At 39.0% G+C, this 21,926-nt stretch overlaps 1 protein-coding gene across 2 annotated transcripts in view; it reads right to left on the bottom strand.

Moving 5' to 3' along the window:
* The window catches only part of FSTL4 (follistatin like 4), a 550,230-nt gene that overhangs the window by 68,412 nt on the left and 459,892 nt on the right, over positions 1-21,926 (bottom strand). For both annotated transcript variants that reach the window (XM_060765261.2, XM_060765262.2), the window contains exon 7: positions 3,826-3,992. In XM_060765261.2, coding sequence (XP_060621244.2) covers positions 3,826-3,992 — 167 coding nt within the window. The remainder of the gene's footprint in view (positions 1-3,825; positions 3,993-21,926) is intronic.

Here is a 21,926-nt window from a genome sequence, read left to right as displayed (position 1 = left end):
AACCCTCACAGCATTTTTCTAACTAATGTTTTTCATGAAGAAATGCCAATATGTGAAACATCTTTCAGCAGTTAACTATCATCTCAGTGGGGTGTCCTAATGTGTCAAGATACCCTCTCTAGCCGAGAATGAAAAAAAAAATCAAGTATTTTTTAGATCCACAGATTGGAATTGAATTATCTGTCTATGACTGAAGCTGTTACTTCCCAAATATATTATGATTTCTGCAAAGTTGGCCATAACCTTACTGTTTACCGCTTAATATAAGATTACGCATCCCCTTTTCTGTCCCAACTTCCCACCCGCTCTTAGCAGTACAATGAATCATCATTAGTAGCTCTTGTCCTTTTGTTTCGAAATTTTCGTTCTTGTCAGCAGATCAAGCCAGCTTTTAAGCCAATACCTTGAATGCAACAGCATTAATTACTATTATATATAATTTGGCATTTGATATGGCCTTGAATATCTTGGACAGGAAAAAAGAGATCTAAGTGCATTTACCATTCAGGTGGTCCTTTAAAAGAGAGCTGTGAGGAAACTGCTAAGGTCTGAGCAGATAAGAAAAATTACTGTGCTGCTGATTTTAATTTTTTAATTAAAAAACCCAAGAAAAACAATTAATTTTAGATGCCAATCAAAGTATCACACCAAGAGAAAACAAAGGGAAAGGGCATATAAAGACGAAGGAGTCTTAGTCTTCAGGTTTTAATTTCTGTGTACATTCAAGATTAGCTTGAATGTCTATTGTTATCCATCATTATCAATTTCTGTTTTGATTTAAATGAAATCCTGGCTTCTTCCAGCATGAATGTGATGTGCAGCAGTCTCATCAGCCTAGTTCTATTTTTTTTAGGTGGGGAGGATGGTGGATAGAAATAACATTTTCTGGATCTCTGTTTTAGAAGAATAATAGCTGAAATATAATACAATCAGCTCTCTGCACCAACAGCCACATGCACAATGGGGGACCTTCTTGCAGCAACACCAGAAGCACTCCAAGTGGCCAGATACTGGTCAAAGGACATTTAATCAACTACCAAACTCACACATTTTGTATTTTCTCTGTTTGTTTGCTTTGTTCTGTTAGAAATGTAATATAATTGACTGGCTGCCCTGACACGAGAAATAAATAAACCAACAGATTCTGCACCCATGGTTTCAACAACTCATGGTTTAAAAAAATTATTTTTAAAAAATTAAGAACAAAGCTTGAATTTAACATTTTATGTGAGGAACACAATTTCAATAGCCATTGTATACAATGAGAGCTGAGCATCCACACATTTCAGCATCTATGGGTGGTCCTAGAACCAAACCTCAGCAGATACCAAGGTGACACTTAATACAGATTTTTAAAAATCAAAAAATGCATGGAAATTCTCTAAGCCTTTATGTGATTTTGGTTGTGCCAGAAACAGAGAGGATTTCCTTGGAAGCTAAAAGCTATAATTAATCTCCAGTTGTACTTCCAATTAACTAAATTGCTAACCTTATTGTGAAAAGTAAAAATGCAATTGAGTTGCTGCTTGCGGCATGCTGAAAGGGTGGGGAATGAAGTAATTTAATTAACTGACTTCAAGTATATTAAGAAACATAGTGCCTCCTTTGCCCCCAGTAACTTTAAATAGATCATTGAATAATGTGGATTTTTGGGTCATAAGAGTCATAAAGCACTGTGTTCAATTTTCAGATTGTCTAACAATCTCCTTGTCCAAGTGGAGCATAAAGTTTTAGAGGATTTAATGCAAATGTTGCTATTCTTTCCAGTTGGCAAGAGGTCATTCAGGAATCTGCTGTTTTTTATATTACTTTAAAAGAACAGCTAAAGTGTCTGCATAACTGTTTGAGTAAATGTAGATCATGAAAACATGAAGCAGAAGAGAATGTGATGAGGTTATTTAGTGGTGGTCTTGTCTTAGCTGCTGAAAAAGAATCACCTTGAATGCAGCATTGTCAGTCTTCATGACACATGGAGACTTTTGGTAAGTATTTCATGTTTTTTTATACCTAACCTGATTCTGCTTTAAGCAAAGTTGCAAAAAAACCCAAAGCATGCTGTGGCTTTACAGCTATCTGGATACCTGGATTGGGTTCATTTTAGCGCAATCCAAAGTCTACATGGACACCAACATCACTATTGCCATAACCCTTTCCCCTGTGCTGATCAGTACAGTGGAAGTAGATTGGTCATTGGCACTAATCCTTGTTGGCTATGGATTTCCCTCTGAGGGCTTGGTCAGTGGTCACATCTGCTGAGGTCAGAAGGATGAACCTGTGCATCCAGTCAGGAGGGAATAGAGTGACTCCCTTCTTGCTGGTCATGTAGGTGCTCCAATATGATATCTACTGATACAACCATGACAGCCAGGCACTCACAGGGAGCTTTTTGACCAGGAGGAAATGGTAGTTATGACATGGCTGAGAACATATTGGCCCAATTGATCCAATATGATCTCAGCCCAGCTGGACCTTCTGGATGCATCTGGCCACCATCATAGTCAATCCAGGGCCAGTCTGTAACACAATGCTCTGGACTGGCCTGGTGTAGAGGTAGCATTTGAGAAGTTCTGGTAGAACTCTGCAACATACCAAAAAGGGGAATTTCTGATCATCAGTTCAAGATTATCTATTCTGTCTGAACAAAATCCTTTCACACGATACCATTACAGGGCTATGATTTCATTTTAAGTACTATGTCAACATTCTGTGAAATCCTAAAATTAGCTGTTTAGTGGAAGGGGCATTTACACTTCTGGTTTCTCTGAGCAAACTATAACAGCCTTGGGAGTTAAAGTGGGGTGATGCTACTCTATATGAAAGGGTCCCGTGTCTCTTTCATATCACAACTACATAATGTGAATAAACAAAATCATGCAAATTCTTCCAGTATGATATTGAAAAGTGGTCTAAATACTCAAAAAGCATCACATTCTATCTGATTTTGAAAGATAAGCTGAGTCAGCCTTGGTTTGAATGTTGGTTGAGGACCACCAAGGAACACCTGGTACTGTAAGTGATATTTTAGAGAAAGGAACTTGTAAAACCATCTCTGAGTCTTTCTTGCTTAAGAAAATGCTATGAAATGCATGGGATTGCCCTAAGCCATCGCGTGACTTAAAGGCACATACACACATGTGATGTTGAAACAGTAACAGCAGAAGAGTTCTATCTTTCTGTTTTATTTCATTTCCTGATTTTGATTTGATTTTGTATTAACTTGTTTTGCTTACATTTCATTTGATATTATTTGCTGTATGTATTTTAGTTTGACTTATTGTAATTATTTGGGCTTGGCCTCATGTTAGCTGCCCAAGTCCCCATTGCGGAGATGGTGGCAGGGTATAAATAAAGGTTTTTTTATTTATTTATTTAAGAGTGAAGACATATTAAATTACTCCAACAAAGAATAAGGGGGCTGAGATCCTACATTAGAAGGAGTAGATGCAGTGATATGATCCCTTGGGGTTCTGTCACAGGTGCTTGTCACAATGTACCCCACTATAGAAGAGGGATGAATGTAGCATTATTCACCTTCCTGTTCTCTAAGACATTGGGAAAAAAAATTGGACTGGATGGGGGAAGCTGAGTGTCAATTGCAATAATTCAACAATAGTAAAGGTGAAAACATATAATTGTGTGAAGTCAGGGTCATGACATGGCAATTACTGAACAAAATACCAGTCAATGTTTTGAGAGAATGTTTCTCCCTAAAAAAGTGAGTATATGCTTGATTTTACTCATGATATAATTCCCATCATCATTTCCCCATTGTCTGACCACTTAAAGTTTTCTGAAGTCAAGATAGGTCTATAGCTGAACACTTACATTGATATCTTCCAAATCTAAAAAGTTCAGCATGACTCCATTGCGCTTCCAGATGATTGGAGGCCTCAGAGGTCCACGGATAGCACAGGTCAATACAGTGCTAAGCCCAACTGTTACAGTGGTAATGCTGACCTTCTGTTCTTCAGAAAGTGTGAGCTGGACAACCTCTGTGAAAGAAATAAGAGAATGATTTTATTGTTCTTATCATCACCATCTTCAAAATGTATTGGGCCTTTTCACAGATTGATTGAGGATGATGTAATAATACCTAATATATGGAGGACGGGAAAAGGTCAACTTTAGAACAAAAATGTGAAAAAGGTTTGCACAGCAAAAAAATCTATATCACAATGTAATTTTTTAAAATAATTTTTATTGAAAACCAACACTTTTTCAAAGATAATTAAAAGATTTGGGCCAAAGGGACAGATGGTCCAATAGGGGAAAAGTGTAGGGAAAGAAAAGAAGGAAAGAAAATAAATAAATAAAAATTAAAAAATGGGAATAAAGAATAAGGAATAAAGGGTTGTTGAAACTTCCATCTACTTTGTGGAAGTCTATTCACCGACCATTTCAAAAAGAAAGAAAAATAGAAGTTATCCATTTCCTGCATCCCCTTTTCTTCATATGTCTTGTGAAAACAGCTGTTCTCTTGGTAATTTATTTATATAATTTTTTTATGTCTTGTCCTTGATTGTCAGACAACCAAAATCGCTATCATCCATTCTCATTAATCTACCAAAGAAACTTAATTCATATTAAAGAGACTGTAGAACAAACAATAATGATATTTACATATTCCTCTTTCCCACAATCAGATATGGATATAAACACACATCTGAAGTCTGAAAATGAACATGATCTAAAATACTTTTGTGGTGTTTATGTTAATTGTTTTATTTCAAGTAGTATATTGGAACTGGAAAGTTGTACTTAGATTGCAACTTCCAGCAGCTCTAGCAAACAAGCTAAAACCAGAGGAATGTGATATGTCCATTATATGCAATGACACAATAAAATAGTGTTCCTAATATAAAATGGCAAAATCAAGGTTAGTCTTTTTCAGGGAAGGGCATATTTTCAAGCTGTGCATGGTTGAACTGAAGGACGGGAAATCCATGGATGTTGTGCTTGTTCAACAGCCTTCAAACACTGTCAAATAATTGTGTAAGAAAATATAAAAATGATTTAGAATTTTGTAAATGTACACATGCAATAGAATTTCAGTTATTCAAGATGTTGGGTTTTTTCATTCAGGAAATCTATTTCACACAGGTCTTTCTGAACATGAAGAAAGCATTATAAATCATTTGGTGTGCCTTCGAGTTTTGCTTAGTGATGGCACAGAGACTCTGTACCTGCCCATGATTTCACAACAGGGATTTCAGCTTATTCAAAGCTTTAGAAAAGTCTTCACTGCATACTATTCTTCTGTCACCAGCAAGCAGGATTTTGTTTGTCATCTTTGAACCTGTCACCCTTCCTCTGCCAATCACATCTCCTTTGTTTACAAAATGCTCAAGCAAACTCAAGGCACAGATCGAACGGTCTAAGTAGCTCAAGGCTTGAAGAAAACGATCTGGGATCCCAGTATGCTACTGGATAAGTTCTGAAAGTGATTGATGGGATTCAATTTTAATAAAATGTTTTGAGACTGATCACATATCCTGTAAACTCATGTACTACATAAGTTTAGACATGTTAGTCAAAATATCAACCACAAAAAGTTGGGTTAACCTTTCCAAGGGTAAATGTGAGGGCTGTACCTTAAATCCTGTCTTATCAAACAAAGGTAAACATCCCCTTCTCTGAGTAGAGTGGTTAAAAACAAGAGCCTATTTTGTTTTGAGGAATAAAGCACTGACTTCCTCTGCTGTGGTGTCACCTCTGGCTTTTTTGAATATCTGCATGGGAAAATGGCAGTGGTGACCAGGGGCAGCTGCCTCCCTGACACAATACTGGTACCTTCCCCTCTGTGTGGAATATACCTCAACTTATCCATGGGTCATATCAAAATCTATAATTTTGATCCCTAAGCCTATCTTTGACTTATACATGAGGTCAATGTATATGTCAGTATATACAGTAATATGTTACTGGGAAAATCCTAATATCATTTGCTACATGAAGTCTTCAGAACCTTTGTTGTCTTTTCCCAAGTTGAGAATTACTGCTCCTGGAAATCCCAGGACCATTCATCCTTCTGTTGAATGTGGTGCTCCCCTCATTTTGTTTTATTACAAAATCTAATTTTTCCAAAACAGCTCCCAATGTATCCCCCAGAACAATTGCCATCAGACTCTGAGAGCTTGTCTATGTCTGCTTTATACATGTAATAGTTGTACGGAACATTGGAATTTAACTCTGCAATTTTCCCCAGCATGGAGATGTCATCATAGGAAAAATTTCCCCTGAGGTCAGTGAGCTGTTATAAATATACAGAAGACTGACTGGAAAAAAAATATTAACTCTGAGTGGAAATATACAGGATGTATATTCAGGGAGAAGAATAAATAACTGTCATTTTTAATTCCTTTTAACATCAAAAGATGACTGTACAGATTTATAAAACTGATAACGATTGTAAATTGAGTCATATGGGCTAATTCTTAACCATCAGAATACTTTTCTTTTCCCTTTTAAAATTAGAATTTGATTAACACCTGCACAGGGATAAGTATTGCTTAGGATCCTGACATCTGTTCGCCCCCTCCCCCAAACAACTCTAACATCATTATCGTAGAAGATGACAACAAGCACTTTGCCGTGTGTGCCTGGCAATACAGGCAGGGAGTTGGTGGAATTACTATCAAAAGCAGAGAGTTGTTATTAAGCATTTCACCTAGAAACAGCAAGGAGTGGTAGGGCAATCAAGATGCATTGTCAAAACTGCAACATTTACAGTTTTATCATTCCCTGGATGCCTCTTCTTGGCACTGCAGCAAAGACTCTGGCAAAAAAGGAAAGGCTTTGGATCTGTGCTACATTTAAATGCTACAAACTGAGCTTTCAAGTTAATAGCCCATTAAGTTGAGAGGATTTTTTAAAAGTAGGGGGTTGTTCACTTCACATCTCCTTTACTGCAATGTTTAGCCAATCTACAGCTGCCAAAGAAACAAGTCAGCAAATGTACTGATTCCAGGAGGCATGACACCTCTGGAATTCATGTATACCTTGTGCCTGTAGATTGTGCTGTTCTATAAGAGCGGCTGGAGGGATGTTGCTAATTGAAAAGAAACCACGGTGTTAAAAGAAAAAAAGAGAGAGAAATAACAATCCTTGACATCACTGAAATGAAATTTTGGCAGAACTTTGCAAAGCGACATCACTATTAAGCAAGTTATCGATATGGTTTTTTCTTTTTAGCTGTTGGGCTTACTTATATTGCATTTTGTTAAGAAAATATGATTTCAAATATTTTTATTTTTGTGGGTTTAAGTACATACTTTATGTCAACAGTTAGCGAGCCCAAGCTTTGATGAAGAGAGGTGTGATCTGAATGAATCAAAACAAACAAATAAATAGCATTATAGTAAGTGGAATTCAATTGTTTCCCTTTGAATTTTTGTAGAGGTAACATTTTTGCCAAGTTGAAAGATCAAGCACTTATGTTCGCTTTTACAAGAATAGCAGTGCTTTACACACACCACTCTTTTAAGGAAGCAACTGGCTAAAAAGGCATTACACCAGGAGAAATGTGTTCGCTACACACAGTCTTGAGTTTTGGACAACCTTTATAGGCAATGCAGTTCTAGGACAATACCTGGTTCCCTCTTTATACTTGTCAAGGCTGATTATCCTTTAAGAGAAACTTTGATTAGGGATAGACTCACTGGGTAATCTGATCACATACCCTTTGCTGCCTCACATTTCTTTCCCTTCATTTATGTCCAGAAAAATTAAGTAGCCACACTGAAGCTCTGATCAGTGAAGCTGACACAGCCTAGGCCTATGATTGGGGCAAAGTGCTTTGATCAATGCTCCAGTTGACCTAAAAAAAATAGACCAAACCATTGGCCTTCTCCCTATTGAACAGTAGTGGCATGTTGTTAGCTTCTCAATTGATGGAATGCAGTTTTTCACATTCAGTAGCAGCGGGTGTTTGTTGCTGAGGTTGAGTCACATTTAAGGGATTACATGGAGATCAGGTATAGCCAAACTGAAGAAGAATGGCTAATGCTTATGGACAAATAATAGGTGCTTGACTTCTAATAGAGCTGAACAGTGGTAGGCTGGCTATGGTATCAGCATCTACAATGGCAATATGCTAACATTTTCATGAACTTTTTGTAGCTTGAAAATATAACAGAAGTCCCAATATTATTACTGCATGTAAGTAAAGTTTGTGTTGATTTACTACTTTAATAATAATTTCAATTGTGCCTTTTTAGCTTATGTATTTTTTTTAAAAAAAATCATTTATTTCTTATAAAAATAAAATGATAGCCTTATAGTTGTGGGCGGGCTCTCTTTGTCTTCTTGCAACCAACATTTTTAGACCCAGTCTGCCACTGGGTTTGAAAGTCTAATGTCATTTACCAGGACCATACATGGAAATGGGAAACAGAATAGCACAAACCACCCTAACTTTAGTAGCCAACAACGTATCACTACATTACTTTTATTGTCTATTTTCTTCATAGCTGCCCTTATAAATCCTAGTGTTATTCTGATTTCTTGACTGCAATCTCCATTCTGGTTAATGACTGAGCCAAGCTATGAAAAATTACAAACTATTTCAAAAAATTTCTTCATCAGTATACAGTTCCTTTCTGATTGTTTCAGTGGTGACATATTTCATTGGTGATGATGCCCAATCATAAACAGATATACAAAATGGAAAGTGGGGGTATTTGTGTGTAGACATAGTGATTTTCATTTCATAGCAGTTGGCAGGAATGTTTTTACTAAAAGTCTCACAATGGTGATGAGGAGGGCTTTTAGCGAAGTTTTGTTGGGGAGGGAAACAGTATCCTTGAGGGCAGAATTCAACTATGTGGTGGAGATAACAGCTCAATTGCTACAGAGAGAACTGGATAAATATAACAAGAATCCAGCAGTAGTAGGAGGAAAACAATAAAAAAGGAGCTAGAAGGAATGATGTCTCTACATTAATGGAAGCATGGGAAAAACATGAAGAACTAGAACTCTTCATACAATATTACATAATTCACATCACTGCAACCTGGTGGGACTATTGGCATCTCATGATTGGAATGTAGTAATACAAAGGTATAACCTATTTCCTGGAAATAGACCAAACAGTAAAAAAGGAGTAGCAGCATTGTATGTCAAGTAAGTTAACACCTGTGAGATGAGAGTGTCTGGGTAAAAATTTAAGGTGGCTGGAGGACAAAGGGTACATTACTGTGGGGATCTTCGACAAACCATGCCAGATTGAGGACTTGGATGATGTCTACCTAGAACATACGACTGCACATTCAGAAAGGAGAGATGTGATAGTAATGTAAGATTTTAACTATCCTGATATTTGCTGGAAGACAAACCTCTGTAAGAATATCAGATCCAACAAATTCCTCACTTACCTTGGAGGTCCAGATGGTGGAAGAGTAAATCCACCATCAACTGTTTTAGGTCTGATCCCAAAAAACTATAATGACTTGGTTAATGGGGTGGCAGTGGTGGATCCTTAGGTGGGAGTGATCATATTCTCCTTGAGTTTGTAGTACAGCAGAAAGGGGGAGCCAGGAATAGTTAGACATGCATTCTAGCTGATTTCAGTAAAGCTAGGGAAACACTTGATGTGATCCCATGGTCAGGAATACTAAAAGAGAATGAAATGCATGATGGATGGAAGTTTCTTAAAAGTGAAATATTGAAGGTACAATCTCAGACAGTTCCAATGAAAAAGAAAAATGGGATATGTGTAAAGAAACCAGATGGATGTCTAAAGGAATTTCAGCTGAGCTAAGATTTAAAAAGAACATGTACAAGAAGAGGAAAAAGTGGGAAATCACCAAGGATAAATTCAAACAAAAAATCAGCATGTGAATGGATAAGTTCAGAAAAATTAAAGTGCAGAATGAGCTCTGACTTGTTAGAGAGGGTAAAAATAAATACAAAAAATGGGTTTTCTGGTCATGTCCACAACAAAAGGACACTGTGTGGAGAAAATGGCAAAATGCTAACAAGTGATAGAGAAATGGCAGAACTTATCAACATCCTCTTTGCCTTGGTCTTCTCACATAAGCAAAACTGTGTTCAACTTTGGGGAAATTGAACAGATTACGCAGAAGGGGAAATGTAGATAAAATTTAATAAAAAAGAAAAAATACTCAATTACTGTTCAGTTCACTTGACATTAATATCAGTAAAGATTCTAAGGTAGATCAGTCTGTGAGCATTGAGAAAGGAATGTCATGATGGGTTTCTCAGGAACAAACCATGACAGTCTGGTCTATATATATATATTAGGCCTGTGCGGTTTCGTTCGTTAATTCGTTATTTCGTTATTAATTCGTTATTTTTACCACATCCGACGCGATTTCAAAACACATGTTTAAACCCGGAAGGGTTTAAAAATATCGAAACAGCAGCCCCATATATTTTACGAGCTTCAGCTCGTGTCGTTAATGGGATGGAGGCTGCTGAGTGCTGCTGGTGCCTGGGAGCCAATCCGGCGCTCCCAAGCACCCCAGCAGTAAATGGGGCGGGCGGGGCGAAGGGGCGGCGCGAGCGCACACCCAGTGAGCCAAGCACCACCCCTGCCTGTTGGGCGCCCGGCCCGCGCGCGCTCACCCTTACAACCGGCCTCCGCACGCCATCCAATCGGCTCCGGCTCCTGCGCCCTCCTCCTCCTCCTCCTCCCAGCTGTGTTGCAGCCAGGAAGTGCCAGGAGGAGGAGGAGGAGGAGGGCGCAGGAGCCGGAGCCGATTGGATGGCGCGCGCGCGCTCACCCTTACAACCGGCCTCCGCGCGCCATCCAATCGGCTCCGGCTCCTGCGCCCTCCTCCTCCTCCTCCTCCTGGCACTTCCTGGCTGCAACACAGCTGGGAGGAGGAGGAGGAGGAGGCTGTATGAGTGTATGACCATGTTCCAGAAGCATTCTCTCCTGACATTTTGCCCACATCTATGGCAGGCATCCTCAGAGGTCTGTTGGAAACTAGGCAAATGGAGTTTATCTATGGAATGTCCAGGGTGGGAGAAATGAAAGCCATTCAATGCTAATCAAGGTGACCATTACTGCAACATTCACACTTACAAAATGTTTTGTAAATATTTACGAAATTTCGTAAATAACAAAACATTTTTTTGGAAAGTTTTGTAAATATTTTAAATATTGAAACAAAAAAACACCCCAATTACAAATCGATTTTAGAAACAAATTTTTTCTTGATCAAACAGGCCTATATATATATATATATATATATATATATGGCATATCTTGATTTCAATAAGGCATTTGACATGACATGATATTCCTGCAAACAAATTAGTAAAGTGTGGGTTAAATTATCCTTCTGTTAGATGGATTTGTAAGTAGTTGATTTACCATCCCAAAGGGTGCTCACCAATGACCGGAAGTGCCTGTATGTCATGTGAAGGGCTCCATGCCTTTCACATGACATGAAGGGAAAGTACCATACAACCGCCAAATTGACCTATCTGATGAGGTAGTTGCTAAGTTTTTGGTTTAAATTAAAGTCCATAAATGTGTGTGCCTTTCCCTCTCTCATCTTTCCTTCCTTTTCTTCCCTTCCTCCCAGCAGAGGATCTTCAAGAAGAGCTGTGTTGTCTCCAATAGCAGGCCCTGCATGCTAATTTGAGCAGGTATTAGTACTTGTGCTCTTCTATCATGGAAATCTTTCCTCTGCTGTCATCTGCAGCCTACCAACGGCAATCATAATTTCACAATGAAGACATGTATAATTGAGGTCATTCCATGGAGCAACCTGGAATGAGCATCTACAGAACAACACTCATTGATTTAGCCTGGCTTAGAAATAATTTACATAGCAAATGTTGGTCATAGACTCTACTTTGCTAATGCTTACGGTAGTATGCAGAGAACTCCATTTCGCTTTCTGTATCTTTAATTAGATCTTTTTAGTTTAAACTCTGGACATATCATTTTCCAGTATATTGTTAGTACTTTTTAATATTCATTCTCAGATACCTTTCAATGCATGAAACAGAGAAATAGTTTCTCTGTGATACTAAGTATGAATGATTATTCTGGAACTTTTATTTATGAAGATTACTATTAGAACGTTTAAAAACATATAATGCCTATACTGTTGTTAATGAATGGAGAAGTCATTATGAAGGCAGGACATTTGGTTATTATCACTGTATTTTTTTGTGGTTGAGGAAGAAAACATTATAACCCCACCCATCTATAGAATCTGATATTTTTTAAAAATGTTTCCAGTTAAGATGGATTTGCTTTGGCTTGCTTTTTATTTTTATTTGTGGTTGATAGTTATTAGATTTAGAGTGCAGTATTCAATGTTGGAAGCTGTTATCATATATTCACTTATCTGAGAATATGTCCCACTGAACACAGTAAAATCCATCAGTTAAATTCAATAGGTGTAACTATTCCCGATATGAAGAGGCCCAAAGAACAGATCATGTTGCACTTGACTGCCAAGCTCACTAAGGCGAATATGTCAATTTGGTTCTATTGAACATGCAACTCATTTATATTTCAATATCTTTTTTCAACCTAAATATGAATTTGAAAATGCTAAGCTCTCACCCAAAAATGAACTGACCTCTCTCGTCTGCACCAGTTAAATTTCCTTGTTTTTTATTTAAATTCCAAATTATTTCTAATTTGACTATGAAGAATTCAATGAACTCTTAGCAAAATACACTGAAATGAAATTATCACCATTTGCTGAACTGGAAATACTTGTAGGATTGCAAGTGAAATGGTGTCAAATTACATCAACATCAGAAAGACTTAAACGTGCACTTTGCACTGTCCTTTTGAAACACCCAAGCTTAAAGCAATCTAAAGACTCAATTTCATCTGTCCTACATTAATTTTAAGTCCCCATTCTTATACTTTGCAAATCTTCTATCAGTTAGATACATTCCTATTAGAATTCCTTATCTTCTACAGATCTCAGCAGGCCCGTAGCCAGGATTTCGATTCGGGGTGTGTGTGTGTGTGTGTGTGTGTGTGCTGAGTCTGAGTAAAAGACGGACTACCCTAGCAAACCTTTTGTATCGTTACCCCAATACCCCCATGCATATGGGATATATTGAGTATAGTGATCAGATCATGATATGAATAAACATAGCAGTTTAAATAATGCACCTGTAAGGTCTTTTCGCGAACTACCATGAGATTTCGGGGGGGGGGGGCTGAAGCCCCTCAAGCCCCCCCCCCCCCCCCGCCTACATGCCTGGATCTCCAGCCTAAAGAGAAATTGAGAGTTCTTGGAGAACAGGACAAGTCCCAGTAGATTGGAGGAGTGCAAATGTGGTCCCTATCTTCAAGAAGGGGAAAAAAGACAACCCAAACAATTACCATCTGGTCAGCCTCACATCGATACCATGCAATATTCTGGAAAAGATTGTTAAGGAAGTGGTCTAAAAATACTTAGAAATGAATGCGGTCATTGCTAATAGTTAACATGGATTTATAAAAAAGGCCATGCCAGACTAATCTGATCTCTTTTTACAATAGAGTTACAAGCTGGGTAGATGCAGAGAATGCCATGGATGTAGTGTATCTGAATTTCAGTAAAGCCTTTGACAAGGTCCCCCATGACCTTTTGGCAAACAAACTAGTCAAATGTGGGCTAGGCAAAACACCATTGAGGTGGATCTGTAATTGGTTAAGTAAACTAACCCAAAGGGTGAACATGGAACAATGGCTTCAAACTACAGGAAAGGAGATTTCAAATGAACAATAGGAAGAACTTCCCAATTGTTAGAGCTGTTTAGTAGTGGAATTCTCTGCCCTGGAGTGTGGTAGAGGCTCATTTTGGAGGCTTTTAAACAGAGGCTGGATGGCCATCTGTCGGGGGTGCTTTAAGGGTGATTTTCCTGCCTCTTGGCAGGGGATTGGACTGGATGGTAGGCATGGTTAAGTCCGTTCAGAATCCTCAGAATTCGGATTAAATTCAGATCAAATTCCCTTTTGAAGCAATTTCGAAGCTATTTGGGAACCCGGAAGTATCCTTGCCCTTTCAAAGCCACTGTTGCCATCTTTGTTCCGAGTCAGGAAGTTAATTGGAAATTACTCAGCATTTGGAGGCAAGCACGCAGCAAGGCAAGCAGCAGTTTGTATGCCAGGATGCTTGCCTCCAGCCAATGAAGGGAAACCATGTGGGGAGGGGCGGGGTTATGGCATGGCAGACATTGCCCTTTAAGAAGAGCCGCATGTGCCTCGTGGACTCATTGCGAGCAGGGGATGTGAACGGGTCGGGTTGGGAAGGCAGCTTGGGCGGGAAAGGTGCGACCGAGCAACACGGTTATGGATAGGGAAGGAAGAGAACAACAAATTGGGGAGAAGAGAACGGTTGGTAGCAGGCCTGTTGCCTGCAAGGTTTGCTTGGGAAGAGAAAAAGGACAGGGCAGGGCAGCACAAAAGGGCAACTGGAAGAAGTGTTTTTTTCTTGCCTGCCACTGTCTGCCAATTGAATTAAAGTTTCTAGAGATCCCAGAAGGGATCCCAGAAGGTCCCTTTGGACTTTCGGAATCCCCTTATCTGCTAACAATTTCAAATGATTTGTAATAATAATTTCTAATAATAATATCTCTGTTTGGGGTTGCACATTACTTTTTTGTACTTTTTTACTTATGGGAGATAGAAATCTGCTTCTATCTGTTCAAAATTTCCTTGGGGAAACACCCAACACTACTTGCCTTGAGGCATCCCTGCTTTGGGAGACACACAGTGCTTGTGAGAATTACAAATCTGCTTCTATCTGTTCAAAATTACCTTGGGGAAGCAGTTTTCACATATTGCACAATCGCGCCCACCATTAATGAGGCGATTTGGAAATTTCAGAAAATTCAGAAAATTCTGACTTTTTTTCCAGGAAATTTCAGAAATCATTTCTGAACTGAATCGCCAGTGCCCCCTACATCCTAAATGAGTTTTGAACCATTTTTTCCATGATCAAACAAGCCTACTGGATAGCCCACAAGGTCTTTTCCAACTCTATGATTCCATGAAAGATGCTCATCTTCCTGCTGTCTCCTAGCTGCTACTTTAGTGGACAAAACCAGTATCTCCTTCCACTTAACTGTGCTGGTGTGTGCATGTACACACACATACAGCACAAGTTACACTGACTGAACATTAAGTTACAAATAGCCATTCTAATTTTGCTATTTTTACTACAAGGAAGCAATTATACCATTTTCCAGTATGGCACACTTTCAAGAAATATGGTAAAGTTAACCACAAGAACTTGAATGCTTTTTTCACCCAGTCTGACACCCTTGCCTCTACCTTGACAGCTTCTGTCTTATTGTTGTTTATAGCAAGGAGATACTTTTTCAGTTTTCTCATTTCTTGTGTAATGATGAATCATGTCAAGATTTCTATTCCTAATTTCATAGTTGCCAACATTTCATGGGCGAAAACTGTGACAGTAAAAGTTATTAAAGAGGAAAAATGCCCAAGTTAGGAGAGGCTGCAGCAGTTTGCTTTTGATTAAGCTGACTGGGAAGGGAAAGTGTTTATCCCCTCCTCTCTGCTGGGTAACTGCAAGCAAGTTTAACACTTTGAACTTAGTTTGCTGCAATTGAAATAAGCCAAGGACAAAGAAGGAAGGTAGGGACGGTGGGGGGGGGGGGGGAGGAAGGAAGAACTGGGAGTTTTAAAAGTAGTTGAACAAGCAGGATGAGAAAAGATTAATTACGACATTCTTTGCCAAATCAGGTATGTAATTTTTTTATTATTTCAGTTCTTTGGGGAGGAATATGTGGCAGAAGCCCTGCTTCTCAGTCAAATTCAGATCCTTTACTGCACATTTTCAGTGCTCACACTATGAGAAACACAATGTGCAAAAATATGATTACGTTTAAAATGGAAGAAAAAAATATATGCTAATCTCAGCTATATATTGTGAATGCCATGATTTATGTTATTGATGTAATGTACATCTTGATAACTGGAATCGTGTTGCTTCAAAGGAAGTTTTGGAGTAAATTCTCCACTAGATTAGTAATGGTGTTTTTCTGAGCCATTAAAAACCTTGACTATATTCAAAGCCGTGAGAAAGAATTTAGCATTTTAAACTTTTCCTACACGTCTTTTGCTTCTGATGTCCACAGGCTATGACACTTGGAGTTGTGTTTAATCTTATGCTAAACATTTAAAGTGTGTCCTATTAATCTTCCCTTTAGAAAATAAGTTCAGTGATGGCTGTCCAACAAACTTATTTCCAACAAAAAATAGAGTGACCTTATGGTGGATGTGCCTAAGAGTTTTCCTGATGTTTTCATTGGACTACAGATGATCCTATCTCTTCCCTTGTGAACTGGAAGATGATAGTCCCATTTTGTCATTCCCTCTCTTACTTGTCTAAGCAAGCCATTAGTCTAGAGTTTGGCAACTCAATACTGAGGTTGCTGAGGAGAAGACTGGGGAATAAATGCCACAGGGGGTGGAGGAGGTGTTCCTGTGGGGCGGGAGGCTGTGGAGGCAGGGGCGGTAGGATTTCACATGTGGCTCCCAGGACTCTTGTGAGAATCCTGGGTAGGTGTGTGTGTCTACTCTGGTCCCCCTCTTAGTATGTGACTGCTCCAGATGTGTGTGACTGCCCCGACCCTCTTCTTTGTGGGCTGTCACATCCTCCTGCCAGTAGGAGGATTTGACATCTGGCCGCTGTGTTCTCAGGTTGAGAGGACAGTGAGGCAGAAGAGGGCTGGAGAAAATAACCAAAGTGTCTGTATTAGACCCCTGGGCATGGGCTTGCCCATAACTGGGCTACACTCTCTGTGTCCCACAGTAGGTTGATCCCTCTGGAGCACCTTTCCTTGTTGTCCCCATTGCTGCCACCAGATGGCGACAGAGGTCTAGGAAAGTTCCTGACCATCACCAGATTCTTTTACTGACATCAGCACAGGTGCCAACATAAGCAGGGAGAAGGGGATGGGGCAATCCAGAGCTCTGGGGCTATCAGCTACGGTCATGGGAGGATGGCATAGAGCCAGTCCTTTCCCTTTCCTCTGTGCCGTTGAGCACAAAGATAAGGGAAGGTTGATGCTGGACTATGTGAACAGTAGAACAGTTTGGATTAGAGCTGTTCCAGCTGTCCATACTAACCCTGAAGTATGGGGCTGCTCCAGCGTACTCTCCATCTTTGCATAATGGGGTAAAACTGTGTTAACCCATTTTACCCCTGTTACAGTCTGGAAGTCCCTGGACATCATCTGGACATCTAAGACTGGTTTTGGACCAAATTGAGGTTTGAAGTCAGTGTAGACAAGTGTCAATTGTATGTGTCGAACCTTAAAAGCACCTGCAGTTACCTAGTGTTACTCACTAGTAACAAAGGCATAGCTCTGTGTAACTTTCAGCCTTTCGTCATTCTTTTCTTAATATTGTGGTACTGCTGTGGATTTCTCCCCACAATTCACATCCAAATTCTCTCCCTCTCCAGTTATTTTTCTACTTTACCCAGTACAATGGCCCATGGCTCTCCAGCTATGCTATGGTTGTTGCTATGGCAATACAGCTGTCTCCCTTGAAAATGCAGCCTCTATAAATCACTTCAATTTGATCATAATCATGCATTATCTATTTTTACTGACATTAGAAAGCTGCTAATGGCCAAATGACTTTCATAACAATTTTTGAGTGATGCTATTCTGAGGGATTGTGTGTGTGCATTCATGTGTGCACACCTGCATGCACACACACACACTGAATGCTGGACGCAGCATTGATAATCAACACAGAAAAGCCACTGTGGATTAAACAGTTGTTCTTCTGCTTCTGTCTTAAGTACAGTCAGCAGGTCTAAAAATTTAGGAAACTCCAGAAAAGATAAACCCATAATATAAGCAGAGAAACATCAGAAAGCAAGTTTGAGGATCTTACATCAGATATTAACCTGGTTATAAATATCTATGTCCGCTTTTTGCATTTACTGTTACTAACACATGCACATATCAAATACATGGTTGTGCCCATGATGACTTGGCCTGAACTTTTCAGGAAATTCTGTGTTTTCCTGCTAAACGAATTCTCCTAACTTACTCAACAGAAGGCCCATAAGAAAGGTTATAAAAACTGAGCATGGCTTTGCTCCAAACACTTAGAACACATAAGCAAAGACTTCATCAAATAATTCTACAACTTGGGAAAGTTACTTTTTAGACTATAATGTTCCAAAAGGTCATGCTGGATAAGCACATTGGAAAGTTTGAAATCTAAAGAGTACAATTTTGAAGTTCTGACATTTTGGGACATTATAGTCTAAAAAGTAACTTTCCCAAGTTGTAGAATAGTTGTCCCTTGTCCACAAAAAGGCCACTGATTTTTGATTGGATGATAATATTTATTTCACATATTTGTATCCTGTCTTTTTTACCCCCTGGGGGGGGGGGGATCAGGCTTACAACAGGCAACCATTTGATGCCATCAAACAGATTCATAAATAATTACAATTAAAACATTAAATTATGAAAACATTAATTTAAAATCATGCAAATTCAAATCATAGTCCAGGTCAAATCAATAATATCTATAAGCACACTTTTTCTAGCAGAGGAACTTTTAAAGAATGACATGTTATTATTTATTAGAGATGCAAAGTGTCATGGAGGCATCCTAAATGTAGGAAACTGATTCCAGATCTTTTAAAGATCCTGTACATTATGGTGAACAGACTGATTTATTGCAGAGTGCTCTGAAGAGGTAAAACGGCTGTGACAGACAAAAAAAAATAGCTCATGGTGTTGGACTTAAAGTCTCCTGTTAATCCCTGGAGTTAATTTTTATGGCTACTCTATATAATCCCCCAAGGGCTTTCATGAAAATATTGATGTTCCATTAACTGAAGAACATTTGTAGGACCTGCAGTAATACTGGAGTAAATTACTTTGAAAACAGACTAAAGGCCACAGGGAAATTGAGAGGAATTCAATGACAAAAAATAAAGCTACTTAGATTTAAAGCTACTTAGATTCAGCAAATCTGTCCATCAGAAGTGTCTAATACTACACTGTGACATCTATGGTATGTTTTTAATGATGGTCTTCTTTAATGATGTAAATTAGCAAGCACTGGTCTTTTACCAGAATGCTATCACATGCACATACTCCCAGTTCTACATAGTCTGATTATACAACCAAAATTTTCCTTAGACCCTTTTTTTTGAAAACTTTCTTTTAAATACACAAAGCTATTATAAGCTATTATGATATATTATATTTTAGTTTATGGAAAGCAGAGACCTCCCCCAACTAAAAATATGCCCAATATTTTAATTTTCAAAGAAAATAACCAGAGAATAATGGGCTGAATCCAATATTAGTCCTAAGACTCATCTACACTGATCACTTAAGTCAGTTTCAAACCGGTATTGAAGTTTTGCTGTGTGGAGCACTACACAGGAAATCCTAGAGCCAGTTTAAGGCCCAAAAGAAGGCCAACCATAGAGGCTGGCCTCAAACTGGTTTCAGGATCCATAGCTAGACAGCCGCATAGTGAAGGTTTTTAAAAAATTCAGAATGTGCATGTGCTTATTAGTGCTTTGTACTACGCAATTGAAACCTAACAATTCCACTTTAATTGTCTGCACAGGGTTCTGCAAAGCAAATTTTGCCCTGCCGATGCATATTAGGGGCTTTCTTTTGAACTTTCCACAGACATTTATGTTGGTTTAAAGTAATTTAAACATGCTGTGCTGTCGTAGCACTCGTTGTCTAGCGTCAGGCATTGGTAAACTTCAGCCCTTCAGGTGTTTTGGACTTCAACTCCCACAGCCAAAATTTGCCCATGTCTGGGCTAGCTGCCATATTTTGAACTTAAAAGGTCAATGTAGATGGGGTGCTAGTTAAGGTAGGGTCATTGAAATAAATGAAATGTATTGGTTGTAAAGCTAATTTAATTCTAGGTAGAAGTAATGTTGGATAAACACCAGGGGTTGGAATCAGGTGGCCCTCTAGACTGCAGCTCCTATTATCTTTTACTATTAGCTATACAGGGCTGATGGAACTTGCAGTCCAACAACATCTGGAGAGCTGCATTATTCAAACCTCTAATTAAGCCCAATGTCATTTCCCCTTAGTAAGTATGCAGTGTACTTTTTGATAGAAAACACAAGATTCAGGTAACTGATGTCTACCTCCTAGTGCTCTCTGTCAACACACACACATAATTGTTTGTCTATTAACAGTGGCAATAGTAAAATGAAAAAGAATGAGAACCCTATATAAATACAGTATTACAAAGAAACATGCTATTATTAAAGAAGAAAAGTTAACAGACCAAGGTCCAGAGAAACAAGAGATGAAAGAGCAATAATTCCCAAAGAAATCCAACAGATTCATTTTATCAGCCCATCTATTGTTGCAATTCGGTTTTGCTGCTATTAAGTCTTTTAAAGTCAGAACCCCTGAAGTTAAAGACCTTTGACATTACTGCACTAAAGTGAGGAGGTAATTCATGAGACTTCATATTTGATGCTTGGCAGGTTTCCAGAGTTTTAAAGAAAATGTTGAATCAGCATTTCAAAGACTACAGAGCTTGGTATTTCAGTGGGTTTACTCTCCACAGGGAATTCCAGTGTTCACAAGGAAAGACTGGTAAATTAGGGAAAGGTTTGTCAAGATGGTCAGGCATTCCAAGATAGTAAAGGGGCAATACCTGTAGAAATTAAAGCAGAAAGTGCAGACAAATAGGTAGAGGAAAGAAAAGAAAACCTGCAGTCAATCTGCCCCAGCCCATTTCTTAATTTACCAGTAAACTGTAAACATGCTTTATTATGTTACCCAATACCAACAGTGACAACCTCCTCCTCCAAGATGAGCTGAGCCTGGGCTCTACAGGCCAATGAATACTCCACCACAGATATCAGAAGAGCTGCAAGGCCGAGAACAAGCCACAAGAGTAAAGACAAAATTCCACCCAGAGAAAATGTGTTCTTGCCATACATCAAAGGAACCACTGACCGCATTGGGAAGCTGATGATGAAGCACAACCCACAAACAATCTACAGACCCACTAAGAAAATCTAACAAATGCTACATTCAGCAAAGGACAAGAGGGATCCTCTCACCTCTGCAGGAGTCTACCATATACCGTACAGGTTTGGACAAGTCTACTAGGGACCACTAAATGCAGCACCCAAGCATGAATCAAGGAACATGAAAGGCACTGCAGACTACTTCAACCAGAGAAGTCAGATATAGCAGAGCGCCTGATGAACCAACCTGAACACAGCATATTATTTGAGAACACAAAAATGCTGGACCACGCTAACAACCACCATGTCAGTTTACATAGAGAAGCCAATGAAATCCACACACATGTGGACAATTTCAACAAAAGGAAAGAAACCATGAGCATGAGCAAAATCTGGCTACCAGTATTTAAAAAACTATAAAATCATAACAGTAAATAAAGACAAGGGAGCTCCAGACAAGAAACAATGAGGGACAGCTAATCGCCTCTCAACAAAGGATTCCCCCAGGCAGTAGAAGCCACACCTTGAAAACTGCTAGGCCATTAAATGCTAATCAAGGTGGCCAATTGAAACATTTACACCTACCTCCAACAGCCAAGAGTTCTTTCTCCATCCTGGACTCTCCACAGATATATAAAACCCCAGTTTCTTAGTTTTCAACAGACAACCTTTGAGGAGGCCTGCCATAGATGCAGGTGAAATTTCAGGAGAGAATGCTTCTGGAACATAGCCATAAAGCCTGAAAAACTTACAACAACTCAGTGATTCCGGCCATGAAAGCCTTTGACAGCACGTGCAACTGTGACAGTTGGTAGTGGCTCTAAATGGGCAACCTGGGCTGCCTCTGCACTGTAGAATTTTGATACCACTTTAACTGTTATGGTTCAATGTTATGAATCATGGTAACTGGAGTTTGATGAGGCACTGGCACTATTAGGCAAAAGATGGATCTACACTGCCAAATAATGCAGTTTG

Source organism: Anolis sagrei, chromosome 2 (genome assembly GCF_037176765.1).
Source record: "Anolis sagrei isolate rAnoSag1 chromosome 2, rAnoSag1.mat, whole genome shotgun sequence".
In the NCBI taxonomy this organism is placed as follows: domain Eukaryota; kingdom Metazoa; phylum Chordata; class Lepidosauria; order Squamata; family Dactyloidae; genus Anolis; species Anolis sagrei.
Note: the sequence above shows the minus strand (reverse complement) of the source record. Positions and strands in the feature narration are given on the sequence as shown.